This window comes from Monoraphidium neglectum (genome assembly GCF_000611645.1).
Source record: "Monoraphidium neglectum strain SAG 48.87 unplaced genomic scaffold scaffold00093, whole genome shotgun sequence".
Lineage (NCBI taxonomy): Eukaryota > Viridiplantae > Chlorophyta > Chlorophyceae > Sphaeropleales > Selenastraceae > Monoraphidium > Monoraphidium neglectum.
This window is the reverse complement of record NW_014013535.1, coordinates 1-16,819: the sequence shown is the minus strand read 5'-3', so window position 1 is coordinate 16,819 and position 16,819 is coordinate 1. Positions and strand designations below refer to the sequence as shown.

The 16,819-nt window shown below is 63.0% G+C and overlaps 5 protein-coding genes across 5 annotated transcripts; 2 read left to right on the top strand and 3 right to left on the bottom strand.

Annotated features, from left to right (window-relative positions):
* Positions 1-1,379: 1,379 nt before the first annotated feature.
* MNEG_1000 (Coiled-coil domain-containing protein 77) lies at positions 1,380-4,264 on the bottom strand (the record flags this gene model as incomplete). The annotated part of the gene is made up of 8 exons (XM_014050514.1): positions 1,380-1,731; positions 1,929-2,167; positions 2,462-2,646; positions 2,809-2,881; positions 3,111-3,206; positions 3,374-3,715; positions 3,977-4,104; positions 4,186-4,264. 8 exons carry the CDS (start codon positions 4,262-4,264, stop codon positions 1,380-1,382), a joined length of 1,494 nt encoding a protein of 497 aa, XP_013905968.1.
* Positions 4,265-5,418: 1,154 nt separating this feature from the next.
* Positions 5,419-6,615, top strand: MNEG_0999 (hypothetical protein; the record flags this gene model as incomplete). Its single annotated transcript, XM_014050513.1, has 4 exons — positions 5,419-5,585; positions 5,749-5,897; positions 6,112-6,173; positions 6,424-6,615. The coding sequence occupies 4 exons, from the start codon at positions 5,419-5,421 to the stop codon at positions 6,613-6,615; spliced, it is 570 nt and encodes a 189-aa protein (XP_013905967.1).
* A 324-nt stretch (positions 6,616-6,939) lies between these two features.
* On the bottom strand, positions 6,940-7,362 carry MNEG_0998 (hypothetical protein; the record flags this gene model as incomplete). Its single annotated transcript, XM_014050512.1, has 1 exon — positions 6,940-7,362. One exon carries the CDS (start codon positions 7,360-7,362, stop codon positions 6,940-6,942), a length of 423 nt encoding a protein of 140 aa, XP_013905966.1.
* Positions 7,363-8,899: 1,537 nt separating this feature from the next.
* On the bottom strand, positions 8,900-12,385 carry MNEG_0997 (hypothetical protein; the record flags this gene model as incomplete). Its single annotated transcript, XM_014050511.1, has 4 exons — positions 8,900-10,162; positions 10,419-10,889; positions 11,162-11,712; positions 12,277-12,385. 4 exons carry the CDS (start codon positions 12,383-12,385, stop codon positions 8,900-8,902), a joined length of 2,394 nt encoding a protein of 797 aa, XP_013905965.1.
* Positions 12,386-12,865: 480 nt separating this feature from the next.
* Positions 12,866-16,493, top strand: MNEG_0996 (hypothetical protein; the record flags this gene model as incomplete). Its single annotated transcript, XM_014050510.1, has 9 exons — positions 12,866-12,895; positions 13,500-13,742; positions 13,999-14,106; positions 14,410-14,622; positions 14,842-15,153; positions 15,404-15,522; positions 15,899-16,007; positions 16,274-16,411; positions 16,449-16,493. 9 exons carry the CDS (start codon positions 12,866-12,868, stop codon positions 16,491-16,493), a joined length of 1,317 nt encoding a protein of 438 aa, XP_013905964.1.
* Between the last annotated feature and the right edge of the window lie 326 nt (positions 16,494-16,819).

Sequence of the window (16,819 nt, the reverse complement as noted above, 5' to 3'; positions counted from 1 at the left end):
AGAGGCTGGAGGGGAGCACAGCCTTGGTTCAATAGAATTGTGACTAGCATGCAGCTGTGGATGTGGCCGACGCTGAAAAACTGTGTGGCCACGTATGCCTTCTGGTGTCAAACTGGACACGCGCAAACCCATCCAGTGCGTCGGCGTGCCAAGCTTGCACAGTGTTACACCGGCGCCAGCTATCCGACAATCAGGTGCAGAACCGCGCCAACCACGAGCCCCAGCACCCCAGCGCCGACAGCCAGGCTCAGGGCGTCGATTGTCTGCCTTGCCTTTTCAGGATCCAGTCCTGCCGGTGACGCCAGCAGCGCGTCGGCCGCTACCTCTCGCCACCGCCCGTACGCTGCGCGCGCTGGCTCCTCTATGGACCGCACGCGGCCCCAAGCAGCGTGCAACCATGGCTGCACCTTCCTCACGGTGTTGTGCTGCCAAGGCTCTGGGGCACGGCGGGGGCGTGCAGGGGAGGGGCGGCGGAGGCGAGATCTGCATGCTGTCTCTCAGGGGAGTGAGCACTGGGTAGAACGTAGACGTGGCACCGACCACTGAAGCCTGATGTTGTTACCACATGCAGATACATGCCTAGCATCACCAGCATAGGCGTTTTTGACGTGGGGGAACATTTAAACTCACCAAGGTACGCCTTGTGCAGCAGCTGCGCCACATGAAGTGCATCTTGACCAACCTGGCTCGCAGTCCACTGCCGGAACTGGACAGGCTGCTCCTTGGCTGCCTGCTTTTGGGAAAAGAGCAACTCGTGTTGGGGTCCGGGCGTACCGGTATGCTGCGCGAGCACAGCAGCAGTTGAGATGCGCTGAAGCAGTTCTGAGTCCTACCGTCTGCTCGACTGTCACTGCTAGTAGAAGCACCGAAAGCGCAACAGCTTGAACCACCAAGCATGTTGATTGTCTGCTGGGCATTTTTTTTGGTAGTTTTAGGCGAGATCGTCGATCGAGAGTTTGAATCGCGCCGTGAGCTTGAAGCGATGTTGCTAGTGACACTGGAGACCTACACGGATGATTCATGAAGGGCTAGTGCTGCGAGGTCTCGTGATCAGGGACATTGACAGGTTGGTGCCGGCAGAGATGAGTCAGGATGACGGTGGTCCCGGCAATGTGGTGCGACATCAGTCCTGGTTGTGAGCTGTCTTTGTGTTCAGCAGGCCTGGCATCCTTCTTTACGGCGTGCCTGTGAGGTGCACAGCCCACTCCCACCCTCAATGGAGTGAGGCCGCTGATACGTAGATATGCCCCATCAGCTTGGACTGGCAACAGCGTCGACGAGGACTAGATCTGCTGTAAGCCCGCTGCCCCGCATGCTATGAAGAGCTGCAAACAGTATGCTCTTACAACCTGTCAGTCAGCAAGGTTCGTGCGGCCCGATCATGTGCCGAAGCCACGTGCAAGCCGCCCGTAGTTGGCCGCCCGCGGCGCCACCCCTGCGCGCTCCGCCTTAGCCCCAGCCCGCGCGTCCAGCTCATCCAGCTGCCGCCGCACCGCCCGCATCTCCGCCGCCAGCTGGCTTTTCACGCTGTGGATGCCGCTGCTCATTGTCGCGCTGGCATCGTCGTCGCCGGCATCGCCTTCGCCACCGGCCTGGCTGCTGCCGCCATCGTCCCCGTGCCGCCGAGGCCGACGGCCCCGCGCGTCCTTGCCTGCCGCGGCGGCAGGAACGGAGGGCGCCTTCTTCTGCAGCTGGTCTAGTAGGGTGTCCAGCCGCTCGTCGTCCTCCAGCCTGAGCATGAAACAACGTGATACAATAATGACATCGTATTGAAACAAGCGTCACCCTAGATAGCCCCTTGTGCCATGCGCATGTGACGCCATGTTGCCCACTAAGACGTGCACCATCCTTGATGTAAGGCAGCACCAGCACCAAACAGCACAATCCGTTCTGAGGGCGCCACATCCCGGGGTGCAGAAACTGCGTACCTGTCAATCAGCCGCATCTGCGTCAGCTTCCGGTCCACCGCAGCCAGCTGCTTCCTCAGGAGCGTCACGTCAGCGCCCCACCCGTCCACCTCCAACTGGCGCCGCTGCTCCAGCTGGCGGTTCGAGTCCTGCAGCCGCGAGGCGCGCGCCTCCAGGTCAGCGATGCGCTTGTCGGCTGCCGCCTTGGTTGATGCGTGGAGGCTGGCCAGGTTGGTCAGCTCCTCCTCGCGGGCGCGCACCTGCAGGGTAATGCGGGAGCGGAGATGGATTGCGCCAGCCAATCGGTGTGTATAAACAATGTTGCTGCGCCCTGCCCACAGGTCGCCCGGCCATGCCAAGTCGTCCAGGTGCGCTTTGCTTCGATAAGCCCGCCGTTAATCCCTGTGCGAGGGTGGCTCAACCCAGGGCAGGCCAGCCAACCATAGCGCGTGTTGCCTGTCTTGCGCTTGGTCCCCCCTGTGTATGCGCCTGCGCCGCCCCCAACGCCCCCTTTGAGTTTGTCCAATTTCAAGCAGCCATACTCGCTCCGGCACCTGCTCCCTGAAACGGTCCACATACTCCCGCATCCGCGCTTCCGCAACCGCCGCCGCATCCCGCGCCTCCTGCTTGGCCGCCCGCCGCTCGCGCACGCTGTCAGCGCGTGCGGCGTCAACTTCCCGATGCATCTGCGCCTCTGCTGCGGCGGCGCGCGCCTCGGCGTCCTGTCGGGCGCGGCGGGCTGCAGAGGAGCAGCAGCGCACGCCGTAATGTTGGGCGTCACACCACGTGTCGCACTCCGCAGCGGCAGAGACACAATGCTTGCAGTACAGGCTGAGGGCTGAGTGGAATCCTCCCACGTCCGCACAAGCACAGCGTGGGATTTGAGTTCAAGGACGCGCACCCTCGATGTAGTCCTTGGTGGTCTGCCGCAGGGTGTCCTCCAGCTGTGTGACCTTGGTAGACAGGGCCTCGATCTGTGGGGTGCAGGGAGCGAGATGGGGCCGGCAGGGGGCCAGTCCAAACTGAGGTGGCGCGCGCCCTGAGCAGACGGGCGAAAACGGGGCAACCGAACGACCCTGACAAAGCGCCCAAAGCGCGGCGCCGCGCGCCGAGCCGCGGACGCGCCTTGCCTCAGCACAACCAGCCATGTGCGGCTGCTGGCGCCCGCTCCGCTCCCTCCCATCCCTTGCCCTCCCGTCGCACCTGGACCAGGAAGTTGGCGCGGTGGCGCTCCTCCTCCTGCTGCCGCACCTTGCGGTCCACCAGCAGCGCCTCCACGCGCTCCTCCGACAGCGCGCGCTGCGGGGGGTTCAAGGCGATGCGGTGCACAGGTTGACGGCGCCAGGCGGCTTCTGAGGAGCTGCGGCAAGCGGCGGTGGCACTGCCGCGTCCGCGGTGGTGGCGGCAGCGGGGCTGGTGGCAGCAGGCGCGCGTTTTGGGCATACCCTGTGCGCCCCTCCGCCCACCTGCTCGTTCAGCTGAGCCTGCAGGGACTCAATCTTCAGCAACAGCGCGTCCGCATTAGCAGTCGGCAGGAACACCGTCCGCATCACGTTGCCGCCCCCGCCGCCCGCCTGCCCCGGCTGCTGCCCCGCGCCCGCTGCGCCCGCCGCCGGCAGCGTGGACGCCGCCGGCAGGCCGTCGCCGCGGTAGGTGATCTGCTGCTCCAGCGGCTGCGTCATGGCCAGCAGGTGCTGCATGCGTTTTCTGTCGTCCAGCTCCTGCAGCTTGAGCTCGTCGTTCTCCGCCTGCAGGGCCAGCAGCCTCTGGCGCTCCTCAAACAGGAACTGCTGCGCATCGCTGAGGGCCTGGCGGTTTTGAGGAGGCACGCCAGTGTCGTTCGTTTGTACATGCGAGAGTGTGCGCTGCGCGTCCATGCATGTGTGTGTTGATGTGCGTGTGTTGGTGCGTGCGCGTGCGCATGCATCCGCAATGCCGCGTGAGGTGTGCGTGCACGAGGGTGGCCAGGCGTGCATGTTTCCTCTCCGTGCCGTTCTAGATGCTCGCAAGGAGATGGATTCGTCGCAATAGCCAGACCACCCCGACTCGGCAACCTCATTAGCTCTTACCTGCTGCAACTCGCGGACCTCATCGGCGCGCTTGCGGTTCTCCCACTCCAAACGGTGCAGGTCCTCCGACTGGACGGCGCAGCGTGCCACGGCCCGCAGCAGCTCATCCCGCTCGGCCTCAAACTCCTCTGCAGAATTCAGTGATAGGTTGAGTTTTCTGCCCCCGCGCACCGCATACCCGCTCGTTGTTTGCTGCCGCGTCCCCGCACCTATGCGCGTTTTGTAGTGAGCCAATAGCTGCGGTGAAGGCAGCACCTCCTCGATGCGTTTTGCTGGGGTTTGAGCCATGTGGCAGCATGAGCTGCTATGATCTACCGTACCCGGCTTTCAAAAAGCTGAAGGTCGCGGCTGGACACGTTCTGATACGCTTTTCGCTGACTTTGAACTGTTGGACTTGAGGCATGCTGCATTGTTTTTGTGTTGAGGGCATTGCGTGTCCAAGGGCCGTCTTGCGGGAGACCAGGTCAAACCGGGCGCAGCAAGTGAGCAACTGCAGCCACAGTGTCGGCTGGCTGTTGCAACACTATCCTAGCAACAGCGCTCTTGCGTGGCACCGCACAAATCGTCATCTCCCCTGGTGCCGAGCCACGGCGCTTGTGCTGCGCCCCGACGCACTATGGTACTACAACTGATGACCTTGTCGGTGAGTCATGTCAGCCTGGGTGAGCTAGTCAGGCAAGCCAGCGTGTGTCAGCAGCACACGAAGCGCAAACAGTAGGTGCACAGAGCTCTCGCACCAAAATTGTGAGCACTGCTGGCCTAAAAAGGCTTGGACATTGCAGGCACCTTGCCTCTTCTCTGCTTGTTCAAGCGGTGATTACGGGTGTCAAACGCGCTGGCGCAAAGAACTCACCATGTGATGGTCTTGGTCCGAGGCAGACAAACAGAGCACTTCCGTTGGTTCAAACAAAGGAGTTTGCTGCAGCAATGCAAGTTTGCTGCAGCACTGCAAGTCGGGAATGGGGTTGCGCCCGGACGCAGGGGGCCCTGCCTGCGGCGGCGACCTAGCTTTATTTTCTCTTGTAACAGGCTGTTTAGCTGTACGTCGCCGACCTTACTCTGTGGCGTGGCACTTGTTGGATCCTTGGTGCAGGGCCAGACATCAAGTGGGATCCTTGGGTACCGCTAAGTGCGCACTAGCGTGTGGCTAGGCGATAACCTTGCACTAACACTAGTGTCAGGCCAACGACGCTTAGCGCGGGGCTAGGGCGGGCCATTATAGTAGTAGGCCCCTTCAGCAACCATTGGGCTCCGCTGACTCACCAACGCTGTCAAAGCTGCCGCTGCAGCTAGGGGACCATCCCAAGAAATGGACTGTACAGACGGGCATTCTACCGTATATGAGCTGATACTGGACAGGACCCGTACGGCAACATCAATACACCAACCCAGGGCAGCTCTCGGCTCTAACCGGCCGCAAATCAGATCAGCGACTGGACTTCATGGCCGAGCACGCTCCTGGGCCAACGACCTCTCATGTTGACTTCAATTATGGCGCCACCACCCAGGAGGCCACGCTGCTTGTCGGCGCCGCGCGGCCGGGCGCCAAACGGCAGCGATGTTTTGCTGAATGCGTCGCTGAGCCGGTGCCGGCAACCGAGGTGGAGGAGTGAGTGTACGGAAGAGGAAGCCGCGTGACCTGACGCTGCGCCCCATTGGCCAGAACGCCTTGTCACAGCTGCTGGTTGCACACGCCTCCGAGGCACCAAAGCGGTGCGGGTGCAACTGTCCTGCAACCACCAACTTGTGCAGGAACGCCCCTCACGCACCAGGTGGGTCGCCTTTGTCAAGTCAAATGGCGTGCAGTCTGTGGTCAGCCTGCTGAACGCTGACGAGGTGGCGCAGACCTACGCAGCGCCGGGCATTGAGGAGCAGATGAGGGCCGCCTTTGGGGAGCACTACCACCACTTTGACCTGAAGGGTGTGCTGGGCTGCGCCTGCGGGTTTTGATTTTGCTAGGGAGTTGCTCCGGCATGGCGTCATGGAGGGCTGAACGGTTGCTTGCTCTCGGCTTGGGCACAGTTGAGGCGTGCTGTGGCATGCAAGTTGTTGGTCAAGTGATGCATGGCAGCGGCACAGTGCATGCCAGCTTACACTGTGGTGCACCCTGAATGTTGCAAACCTCGTGCACGCAGGCTCTGCATCCCCCGCCGACGTGCTCGCGGTGATTGACGCCAATGTCAAGGCGGGCCGCAAGGTGCGCGTCATTCAATGTGTTCATCACCAGCAGCAATTTGAGGGCATTGCCGCGCGCGTAATGGCAGCCGCTTTTTGCTGATGGCAGTGGTCCACAACACCAGTGCAACACTTCCGTGTCTAGTGCTTGCGCGACTTGGCATGTGCTTTCTGGTGAGGCACCTGATGTGCCGCGCATCGGTGGCATCCCCTGGAAAGGTTTTGTGCATGAACCAAGCGATGCCCCATCCGTTGACTCCCTCTGCTTGCAGACCCTGGTGCACTGCTGGGGTGGTGGCGGCCGCACGGGCCTGGTGCAGGCTGCGTGGCTGGCGCGCTCCAACGGCCTGAGCGCTGCCGACGCAGCGGCGGCTGTGGTGGCGCATGCCAAGGAGCTGGGCGTGCCACGGCGCGTGGATGTGGCCGCGCTTGAGGAGTTTCTGGCCGCTGCGGGCAGCAAGTGATGCCTGACAAGCGATTTGGCAGGTAGCCGCCCTGCATTCAGTAGTGCAGCGCACCCCGCCTAGGGCAAACAAACTGCGCCAAAGCCGGCAAGTCAGGCATAACACTGCCATAGCTGAAGTTGTATGTACCCACGCAATCTGATCAGCGTGATGGACTCAATTTTTACCCAGCTGGCTGACACACGCACCCCAAGCATCATGGTTGCCCGCACCAAAACTTGCGCTCTGTGCTTGCACGCATCTTTGCGCAACGCTCTGGACGTCAACCCCTGAAAACCAAGACATGTTACTTCCCATCATATGCACCTTTGTAAGCTGATGCCCTCATTCCCGCCAACGCACCTCCATGCGCTGCTGCTGATGCTGGTGGTGCTGCCCACCCGCCGCCGCGACACGTGCCAGAGGCACCACTGCCGCCTCCACCTGCCGCCCGCCGGCCTTGTCCGGATGGCCCCCGCTGCCCCCGCCCTTGCCGCTGCCGCCGTCGCTGTTGCCTATCTCCTCCAGCCTGCCGCCCACCAAGCCGCCCATTGCTGCATAGAACCGCATCACTTTGGCGTTGCCACGGTGCTTTGCTAGCGCGGCGGGGTCGGCCGCCACCTCGGCCACCGCCGCCATGACCTCAGGGTCCTCAAAGCCGGCCGCCAGCACTGGATCCGATGAGATCTGGGCCAGCATGCCCTGCGTGGGCCGCAGCGCCTCAACCAGCTGGTCGCGCGCCGCGCGCCGCCCATCGGGCGGCAGCATCAGAAAGTCTGGGATTGAGGGCGCCCCGGTACGAGCGGCGGGCCCGGACGCAGCCGGGCTCCTGGCGGCTGCGCGCAGTAGAGGCACTGCGGCTGCACCCGTGCTGCGGCCTGCCTTCTGGGGACCGTGACCCTGAATGTGGATAAATATGAGGGGATGGAATCAAATTGGACTGCATTTGGCTGCAGCAGCAGAGCCTTGCAGTGCGCTGCGTTCGAACTTGCTGGCCCATACAACGCACCTGCTGCTTGGGTTTGGCGTCGAAGAAGCCCCGCCGGATAATGGGTTGTTGTGGTGAAGACACGCTCGCTAGATTCGCCTTGCTCCCAATAGCCGTGGTCGATGCCATTGGCAGCTGCTCCTCGTCGCCCGCTGCGCACGCTGCGCCCCTTCTCGGCGCTGCCACGGGATTGTTGCCGCAAGCCGCAGTGGCAATGCCAACTGCATTAACCTGCTCTGACAGGCTGTCCAGCGGAGGTGGGGCATCTGCGAGGTTGTATATGATGCGCGTGGATTTCGCGCCGTGTGGCCGGACCTGTGATCTTCAAGAGCTCAAGCACGCACCATCATCCATATAATCCATGAGTATCACACAGGTTTCAAGGAGCCTGTCTCGCTTAGAGATCACAGGTTGCACACAGGCTGGGCGGCTGCTTGTGTGAGAGCCTGAGAGTAGATATCGGCACACGGTGATGCTCTGTAACAAAAATTCCACATGTCCCTGAAATGCTAGTGGTGTGCGCTGTCGGTCATCGGTTGCACACATGACATGCTGCTGCAGTCCGGTGCGGCAGGTTAGTCAAGATGCTTGATCATAGCATCATAAGCCTGGATACGAAGCGGAAAGAAGCAACCCCTGCCGATGGTAGGCTGTGACATCAAATTATATGTCATTCAACGTTGCATGTCACCCAGCAGTCACACTATGCAAGGCGTCTGTGCGCGTTGGCGCCAGGGGCGAAAGCGCTGCTTGTTGCCTGCTAGGACTGTCAAGTACATGTCAAATACTCGATAAGTTGTGGTTTGACACTTGTAAACATCAAGTTAACCATGAAACCTGAAAGGCCACGTGCGGTGAGGTTGAGCACCTGTGACCGCTGAGGGCAGCGAAGGGCTCCCAAAAATGTGACGAAGTAGTTCCAATTCGACAAGCCAGACGCGGCGATGTAAGGGGAAACAATCAAGAGGGTAAGGGGTTTGAGGTACTTTGCAGCAACACAGCAAGGCGCACCCAAAGCAGGGCGCAGAACCCCATACAGCGGCACTGGGCTGGCAGTGCATGTCAAGGCCAGCGCACTCTGCGTGGGCTGACTAATCACCTGAGGACAACCTCAATTCAGCTACCAATCAAAATAACCACGATGTAAGCATGAGGAATGGAGGCGTTATTTCAGCCTCATTATGTGATTTGACATATACAGGCACAGAGAGACTCCCTTATTAGTGATGTGGGTTTTGAGCCCCCCCCCCAAAGCTGCAGCTGCAAGGTTGCAAACCTTCACCCAGCAGATGCACGCGGCTTTGTAGCACAAGCACATCAGTGCCTCCTCCTCTGGCCCTGGCCAAACAGGTTGCGCTCCAGAGTGCCCTTTCTTTGAACGTCCATGATCTTTTGGATCCCAGGGCAAGCGCCGTTGGCCTGCCTTATGCCGGCACCACCGTCCTTCGGCGCGCCCTGCGTCACAGGCCCGCTGGGCAGCGGCGTGTTGACGGGGCGGTACGTGCCATCGGACTGGAGCGCGTACTGCCCGCGCCCCACCCTCTCCGCCTCTGCATTCTGGCCAAACACGGCGCGATACTGCGTCCCCAGCGACCCGTACACCGGCGGCAGCGCGGGAACAAACAGCCCCGCGTTCGCCCGCTGCCGCTTCTCGTAATCCGCCTGCTCCTGCTCCTCGGGCGTCAGCCGCGCGGGCTCGCTCGTCTCCGTGCCGCCGTCCGCGGTGGGCACCAGCAGCAGCGCGGCGCTCGCCGGCGGCACGTCGACGGTGTAAGTCGTCGTCCAGTTGCCGACTTCCGGGTCGTTGAACACGCCCACCGCCACCTCGCTGCGCGGGGTGCCGCGCAGGCGGCCGTTGGTCGAGCCCTCGTACGTCGTGCCGCCCCACGTGATGCCGCTGGTGGAGCGCATGCCGTCCCGGCCGGGCAGCAGCCGGGTGACGGTGCCGTTTGGGAACTTCCCGTTCAGCGCAATGGCGATCTGGCAGTTGATGGACTCCCCCTTGTTGATGATGGTGACACTGATCTCGCTAGTGCCTGGCAGCAAGAACGTGTACACGTTGACGGCATCCGAGCAGTTTGGGCCGAAGGGCCCGAACTGCGACGGCACCGGCACATTGAGCACAACAGCCTGGCCGTTGTTGCCGGTCGCGCGCGAGAACAGCAGGTAGCCGTACCACGGCGCGCGCACCACTGGGTAGGGCCTGTTGGCGTCGTTGTTGAGGAAGCGGTTGCTCACGCCGATGTACGCCGGCTCCGCACCCGGGTACTGGTACGTGCCCGCGTTGCCCCAGTGGAAGTTGATGCCGACGACGCCCGCTGCGGCAAAGCGGAAGGCGACCTCGGCCGTCCAGATCGCCGCCGCAAACACGTTGGAAACGCCGCTCTTGCCGCCGCCCGAGACGGAGCCGGCCTCAGTGATTCGGACGCGCGATGACTCAGAGGCCGGGCGCGACTGGTCGGAGTTGACGATGCCATTAACAATGAGGGACACGTCACGCACCGCCTCGTCCAGTCTGAGGTCGTCCAGCAGATCTGCAATGGTCGCATTGGCGTTGCTGACCCGGGTGTAGTAATGCACCTGAAGGGGTGTGTTTGGGGGGGGGGGAAGGGCGCGTGGGCAGGCGCGAGCAGGAAAATAATTCGCGTGATGGATTTCCTCAAACTGGGCCGTCCAGCTGCTCACCCAGCAAAGCTGCAGCCAACAACAGCCCAGAGTCTCTGCCAACAGGCTGACAACTCAGCAGGAACGCGCACTCACACCCGCCCGTAGGGTTGCGGCGTGCAATGCTGCCCTCTGCAAGTCACAGCACCCTGGCCGTGGCGGCTTGACTCACCGTGGCCTCGTACCAATAGCAACCCCTTGCAAGGTTGATGAGCTGCGTGATGTTCTGCGCCCCCACCCTCAGATCCCCCCAGCCCGGTCCCGATATGATGTTCTGCCGCCGCTGGGTCGGCCCCCAGTAGGGCCGCGCCCACAGCGCCTGCTCAGGTGTCTGCGGCCCATTGCAACCGGTGGCCGTGTTTGCTGCGATGGCAAAGTACTGCGCGTACCGCTGCCACCCTGGGTAGAAGTCCAGGGTGCGAGGAGTGTAGCAGACCTGGGTCGCGTTGAACGGCTGGTAAGTCGGGCGGTAGTTGTTGTAAAGGTAGTAGTTACCAGCCGCGCCGTTGGTGCCGGGCGGCCTGAAGATGCCGGCACCATTTGGGACAAGGTCTGGCTGCCTGGGGTAGTTTATGGCTGTGCAGACGGTCTGACCGGTGCCCCAGATAAACGCGCCCGAGCCGCCAGACGGCCAGTAATTGGGCTGCGGGGTTCACAAGGGAGGAAGGGGAGGGCGAGGATTCCGAGGTTAGGCTTCAGGGTTCAGGGTTTAGGGTTTGGGATCCATGGTTTAAGTAGCGAGTGGGTGGGCGGTCACGAGGGCTGGCAACCTCGAGTGCTTTGCTGCTAGGCGCTGTCGCCAGTTGCAACGCGATCACCAGCCAGACCGTGCCATTTCCAAGCCGCAGCATACATCATTAACAGCATGTGACACCCCGTAGTCAGGAAGCACGCGCTGTAGGTGGGACAGCGCACCTCATTGCCGAGTTCGTACGATATGATGGCGCTCGGAAAGTTAGCAAACGCGTTGTCAAACGCCTGCTTGACCGACAGCGCCAGCGCCGGCGCATTCTGGAACAGCGGCAGCCCGATGATGTACCGCACCCCCAGGGCACAGTGCAGCGTCACCAGGGACCGCAGGTAGTCGGCCGTCGGTGGCGCGGTGAGCGCCTCCTGGCTGGCGCCGCCGATGCGGATCACCGGGCTCGGGCCCAGCACGTCGAGGATCGGGCCCCACGCCTCGAGGTTGCGGTCCCAAAAGACAGACTCGTTTGTGTACTCTCTGCTGATGCCTATAAACGACGCGGGGATGTAGCGGCCGATGGTGTCATAGTCGACCCACACACTCATGTTGAGCGCTGGGCCAAAAGCCTGGCTGCCGCCGCCGTTGACGCCGCCGCCGCCGCCGACCTGCTGCAGCTGCATTGGGTAGTAAGTGGTAGTGGTGGAGTCAAACATGCGCGCCCGCTCGTCCAGCGCCTCTTCTATGTCGGCTCGCGAGGGGATGGGCGCGCCTGTTGTCAGATCTGCGGTGCAAACAGGGGTTTTGGGCCAAGAATGTGCGCAAGGCGAAGGGTGGGTTGTAGAGTGAGTGACAGCTCCAGGTCTGTAATGCCCTGCCCCATGCAGCCGCTTCACAAACGTCGCCACCAATCAACCTTGAACAATCTTTCTCTCATCCCAGGCTGCGCCGTCTCACTCCCTCGGGGCCGCAAGCTGCTGCAGCTGCCAGGCAGTCGATTATTGGGCCATTCGCCCTCTGGCTGCGCACATGAGCAAACGCCTGCTTGGCAATAAGCCACGCTCGACGGCGTATCTCCGCATGGCGTGTTGTCCGGCACCACACGGCAGGTGGTATTGAAGGGCCTGGGGCTCTGAATGTCCTGGTTCAGACACAGAGGTGTGATGCCAGAGCACAGGTCTGCGAGCGAGCAGCAAGCAACGCGCACATCAATGTCGCAGGAGCAGGGAGTGAGGGCGTGGGTGCATGCCTGATTGAATTGTCACAATCATTTAATGCGTTACTGCCGTGCATGATAGGAGCTTCCGGCCTCTTCGGCCCCAACGAGCCCTGCCCTGCCACTGCGCACAAGAGTCCGTGGCGTAGCGGGCCCACTCCGTTGCCGCTGAGAACTTGGAGTAAGAGTCTCTTGATGATACGTACTTGGCGCACAGAGTTCGCCCCTTGCCGCTGAGCATCGCGCAGCGAGAGGAACCGAGCTTCTGCCCGCGGGCCAGCTCCGGCGCTACGAGGAGCCCTATAGCCACTAGAAATAGCCATCTTACTGGCATGATGCCAGTCATTCCTCTGTAAGGCTGCCTCCAGCCCTCCTACCACTGTCTCTCCACGCTTGGCTTCGCTGCACAAACGCTTCAGCAAACCGCTATATCTCACAATATTTTACTACACCTTTTGCCGTCGTTTTGCTAGAGCTGTGTGGACGGCGTGTGCACAGCGAGCAGTTCCTCGGAAGCTGCTGCACCACTTGCTGCCGGTCAGGCCCACGCCGAGATGGTCCCAGCAAGCGCAATCGCTCAGTCGACCCACAGCTATTAGTTGCTGCGCCTTCGAAGCTCGGCAGCCGTCCCTCTGGTGTGGCCACAACAGTTGGGGCGATCTAACGGTCCGAGGCTTTTTGGAGAGTTCATGCGGGGTCTTTATTTCTGCAGCGCAACGAGATGTCGCATGCGGGGCAACACAATGGCCGGGTGAGGACTGGTGACTGCTTCGATCTAAAAATTGCGTTGCAGCGCGTTGCTAGCGCTCGAGATGATAGCATGAGCGATGTAGGATTATCTAGTGCCGGCTGCGAGCGCATGGTCAGGCGCCCGCACCTTGCAGCGGCATCCCCGTCGCCGGCCTGGCCCAAGGGCGTGACAGATGCTGCCAGTGCACCAGTGCTTGCGGGCGAAGCGGGCGCTGGAGCCTTGCGCAGCGATAGTGCGCGCCTATCCAGGGCCTTGATCGCTTGCACAACCAAGCAGCATCGCGGTTGTGCAAGCGGTCGAGAGGCATGTTGATGTGCCAGCCGCAAACGACAATGTGGAGCAAACCAGTTGCACTCCATTACAACCCTCGCGTTTCAACGCACGACGGATGCAGCAGCCCAAAGCACTTCCGGGCGGCTGCCGCTCGCACCCCTGCGCCACTAATGAGGCGGCAGACACTCCGTTCCAAAGATCCGCTGCCCCGCCCCCGCGCAGACTCCGCCTTCCACCTTCGCCACGCGCCCGCACATCACTCACGTCCACCCCACCCATGCGGCCGCGCCGGTCGCGGCGCCGCCGCCCATTCCCGCGTTCCCCCCAAAAGGTCGACACCCTGGTGATGCACCCCGACAAGCATGTCAGCCTCCCAAGCGAAGAGCTGCTCGCCGCACTGCGCGGCCGGCTGGCGCCCGATGACCGACCAAAGTTCGACGACCTGGTCAAACTCATGGAGGGGGTGGCGTCTTTTGACTTCATGGACCTCAAGGCAAGCAGCTTCCGCACAGCTGCTGCCTTCAGCCTATCAGCCGCTCCCCTGGCTCTGTTTGGCGGCATGGCTCGTGGTTGCGTTTGACACTCGAGCTTGGTTACCAGATGACATCAGCGCCAGCAGCGGCTACAGTTGGGAAGCAGCTGCGCAGCGGGGTCAGCCGACACTGCCGAACACAAGCGACGCACCGTGCACACAGCGCAGACGACAGCCTTGGCAATTCCCGGCGCCTTCACGCGCCTTCGGCACGGCTCGCAGTAAGCGGGGCTGCGCCGCGCAGCCTCAATGCGCCCCATCCCCACGACGACGCTGCTGCCCCCCCTCCACTGCGCAGGAGCGCATGCGCACCAATTTCCTGCCGTTTGCCAGCGGCGCGCGCAACCAGGTGTACCTGCAGCGCAACTCGAAGGGCATGCCCACCACAAGCGTCCTCGACACAAAAGTGCGCTGATGTGTGGTCGCCACCTGCAGTGGCCTGTCGGGAGGGGGGGACAGGAGCGGGGCCGGAGCGCAAACGCGTGTCATGCCATCCCCCCTTTTGCTTTGCAACACCCACGCTGGCCTTGAGTATTTGCGGCGCACGCGCTCGCTCTCTCGTCCTCACACCACACACCCGCGTACACACACCCACACCCTCGCACGCCCCGGCGCATCCCTGCCGCCCATACACTTCCGCCCACCCCCCGCCCGCCGACCCGTGCCCCTCCGCCTCCGCGCCCCTCGACCACCAAACCCCTCCATCCAGGAGCTTGAATTTGTGGGCGACGTCTTTGATGTTCTGCGCGCCAGCCACTACCACATGCTCACCCGCGCCGAGTGGGAGCTGGCCCTGTCCGAGTCCTTCAAGCTGACGCTGCCGCTGGAGGTGGAGTGGGGCTACATGGACGAGAAGCTGCTCAAGAGGTTCTGGGCGTCGACGCCTGAGAGGCGGGAGCTGCGGAAGCACGTGCCAGAGGAGGTGGGGCGCCGATGACAGGCAGGGCGGGGGGGGGGGGGGTGATGCGCTTTTGAGGAATGGGGGGTGTGAGCGACTTGGGCGCTCTCTGTCAGGCTGCGTCGCGGCAGCGGTGCGGCCCCGTGCACGGACACCGCGCCGCACCCCACTGGCCCGCCCCAACCGATGCTGCCCAACTGCCGTGTCACCCCTCGGCACACATCGCCCTCATCATCGCGCCAGGTGGCCGACCGCATCCTGGTGTTCCACCGCGGGCTGGGCCTCGCCAAGCTCAAGGGCGTATTTTGGCAGGAAAAGATCGACCTGCTCTGCGAGTACACGCTCGTGCGGGCCCTCAACGCGCTCCGCGCAAAGCTGCCCGCCTGGGCCGGCGGCCGGCCGCCGCCTCCCGCGGCGGCGGCGGCCGCGGCGGCTGCGGCCGCGGCCGCTTCGGCGTCGGCGGATGAGGGGGCGAGGCTGCGGCGGCAGTACACAGTGGCGCGCGCCAAGGTGACGGCTGGGCAGTACATCGCGTCGGACCACAGATATGCCAAGGTGAGGGGGGAGGGGAGGTGCGTGGCGGGCAGCTGCGCACGTGCACGCGATGCTGCTTGGAAGGCGGGGAGCCCGTCGGCGAAACTTGTTGCACTTGTGTATTCCCGGGCAGGCCGCATCGCTTGGTGGACTGCGCGGCGGTGCAATAGAGTTTGAATCGATGCTGGCGCGCCCCAGCCGTCCGCCGACCCTCGTGCCCCGCCGCCGTCGCCGCTGCTGCTTCGCCGCGGCGCCCGCCACGCGGCACTAGGTGGTGGAGCGGATGACGCTGAAGCGGCGGTTCCCAACAGTGACGTCACTGCTCAAGGGGTTTTCTGAGACCGTTGAGCTGCAGGAGCCGACCTTCCAGGACGTGGTGGTGGTGTACAGGTGGGGGCGCGCGCGCGCGCGTGTGTGTGTGTGTGCAGTGTGTGTGTGTGTGTGTGTGCGCGTGTGTGTGTGTGAGATTGTGTGTGAGAGTGTGTGTGTATACGTGTATGTGTTTGCGTGTGATTGTGTGTATGTATGTGTGTGGGTGTGTGCGTGTGGCTTATGCCTGTGTGTGCAGGGGTGAGCGGGGCATAATGCACCCCTTCCCCAGCGCACAGAGCAACCGCCCTGGTGTTAGGGGTACGGGCCACCGCCCCGCCGCCAGCCGCAGACCCATTCTCCGCCGCGTGGCTTAAGATGCGTTCACGTTTTTCGCATCATGTCCCCTGTTCCTGCAGCCCCCCTCCCTTAATTGTCACCATGCTGTTGACCGCAGGCGCGCCCTGCCGGAGCGCAAGGCCCCGTCCGCGGGCTCCGACGCCCCCAACAAGAACAAGTTTGAGCGCATGCAGGGCATCCTCAACTACCGCAACATTTACGTCAAGGTACAGCCAACACCCCCGGCCCCTGAGGATCTGGCCACCTGGACGACCGCCCTGCCAGCTACCACCGTCCCCCCTTGTGCTCGCCTCACTGGCATACCCAGCATCTCTGACACAAAAACACTGACGCACGCATACACACACGCACACGCACGTACACACGCGCGCACACACACAACACACGCACAACACACGCACAACACACGCACATACACGCGCTTACCAACTCACGCTCACACCCAGCCCCGCCCCCCCCCCTCCTCCACCAGGTGTTTGGCGAGACCCCAATGGCGGACGTCGAGATCGTGTTCCCCTCAAAGAAGGTCGGCGTCAGGCCCTTCCAGCTGGTCAACCTGGCGGTCACCCTCGTCACCGCGTTTGTCATGGGCGCCTTCACACTGATCAAGGTGGGCGCGCGGCCGCGCTGGCCTTGGGGGCGCGCAGGGTGTGCCTTTCCTGAAGGGGTGGGACCGGCGCGCTGTCCGCTAGACGGCGGCTTGCTGCGCGGCTGGGCCGGGCCGAGGGGACCGGTTGGGAGAACGCGCGGATGACAGGCACCGGCGTGCAGAGGAGGGCCTGCGCCGGGACGGATCCCGGGCCGCTGCTGCAGGCGCGGCCGAACGGCGCGGCCGCGCCGCGCGCTGCCGTGGGCCGGGCGGGTCCGCTTCCCCTGTGCTGCCCCGGGACGGCTGTCGCGCAGAGAGCACAGCGCCTCGGTCCCGCACAGACGCCTTGCTGGCCCCCTTCCCTCCAACCCTCTTGAGCGGCCCCTGCATCCCGCTCAACGCCATCCAACCCCCACCCCACCCCAACCC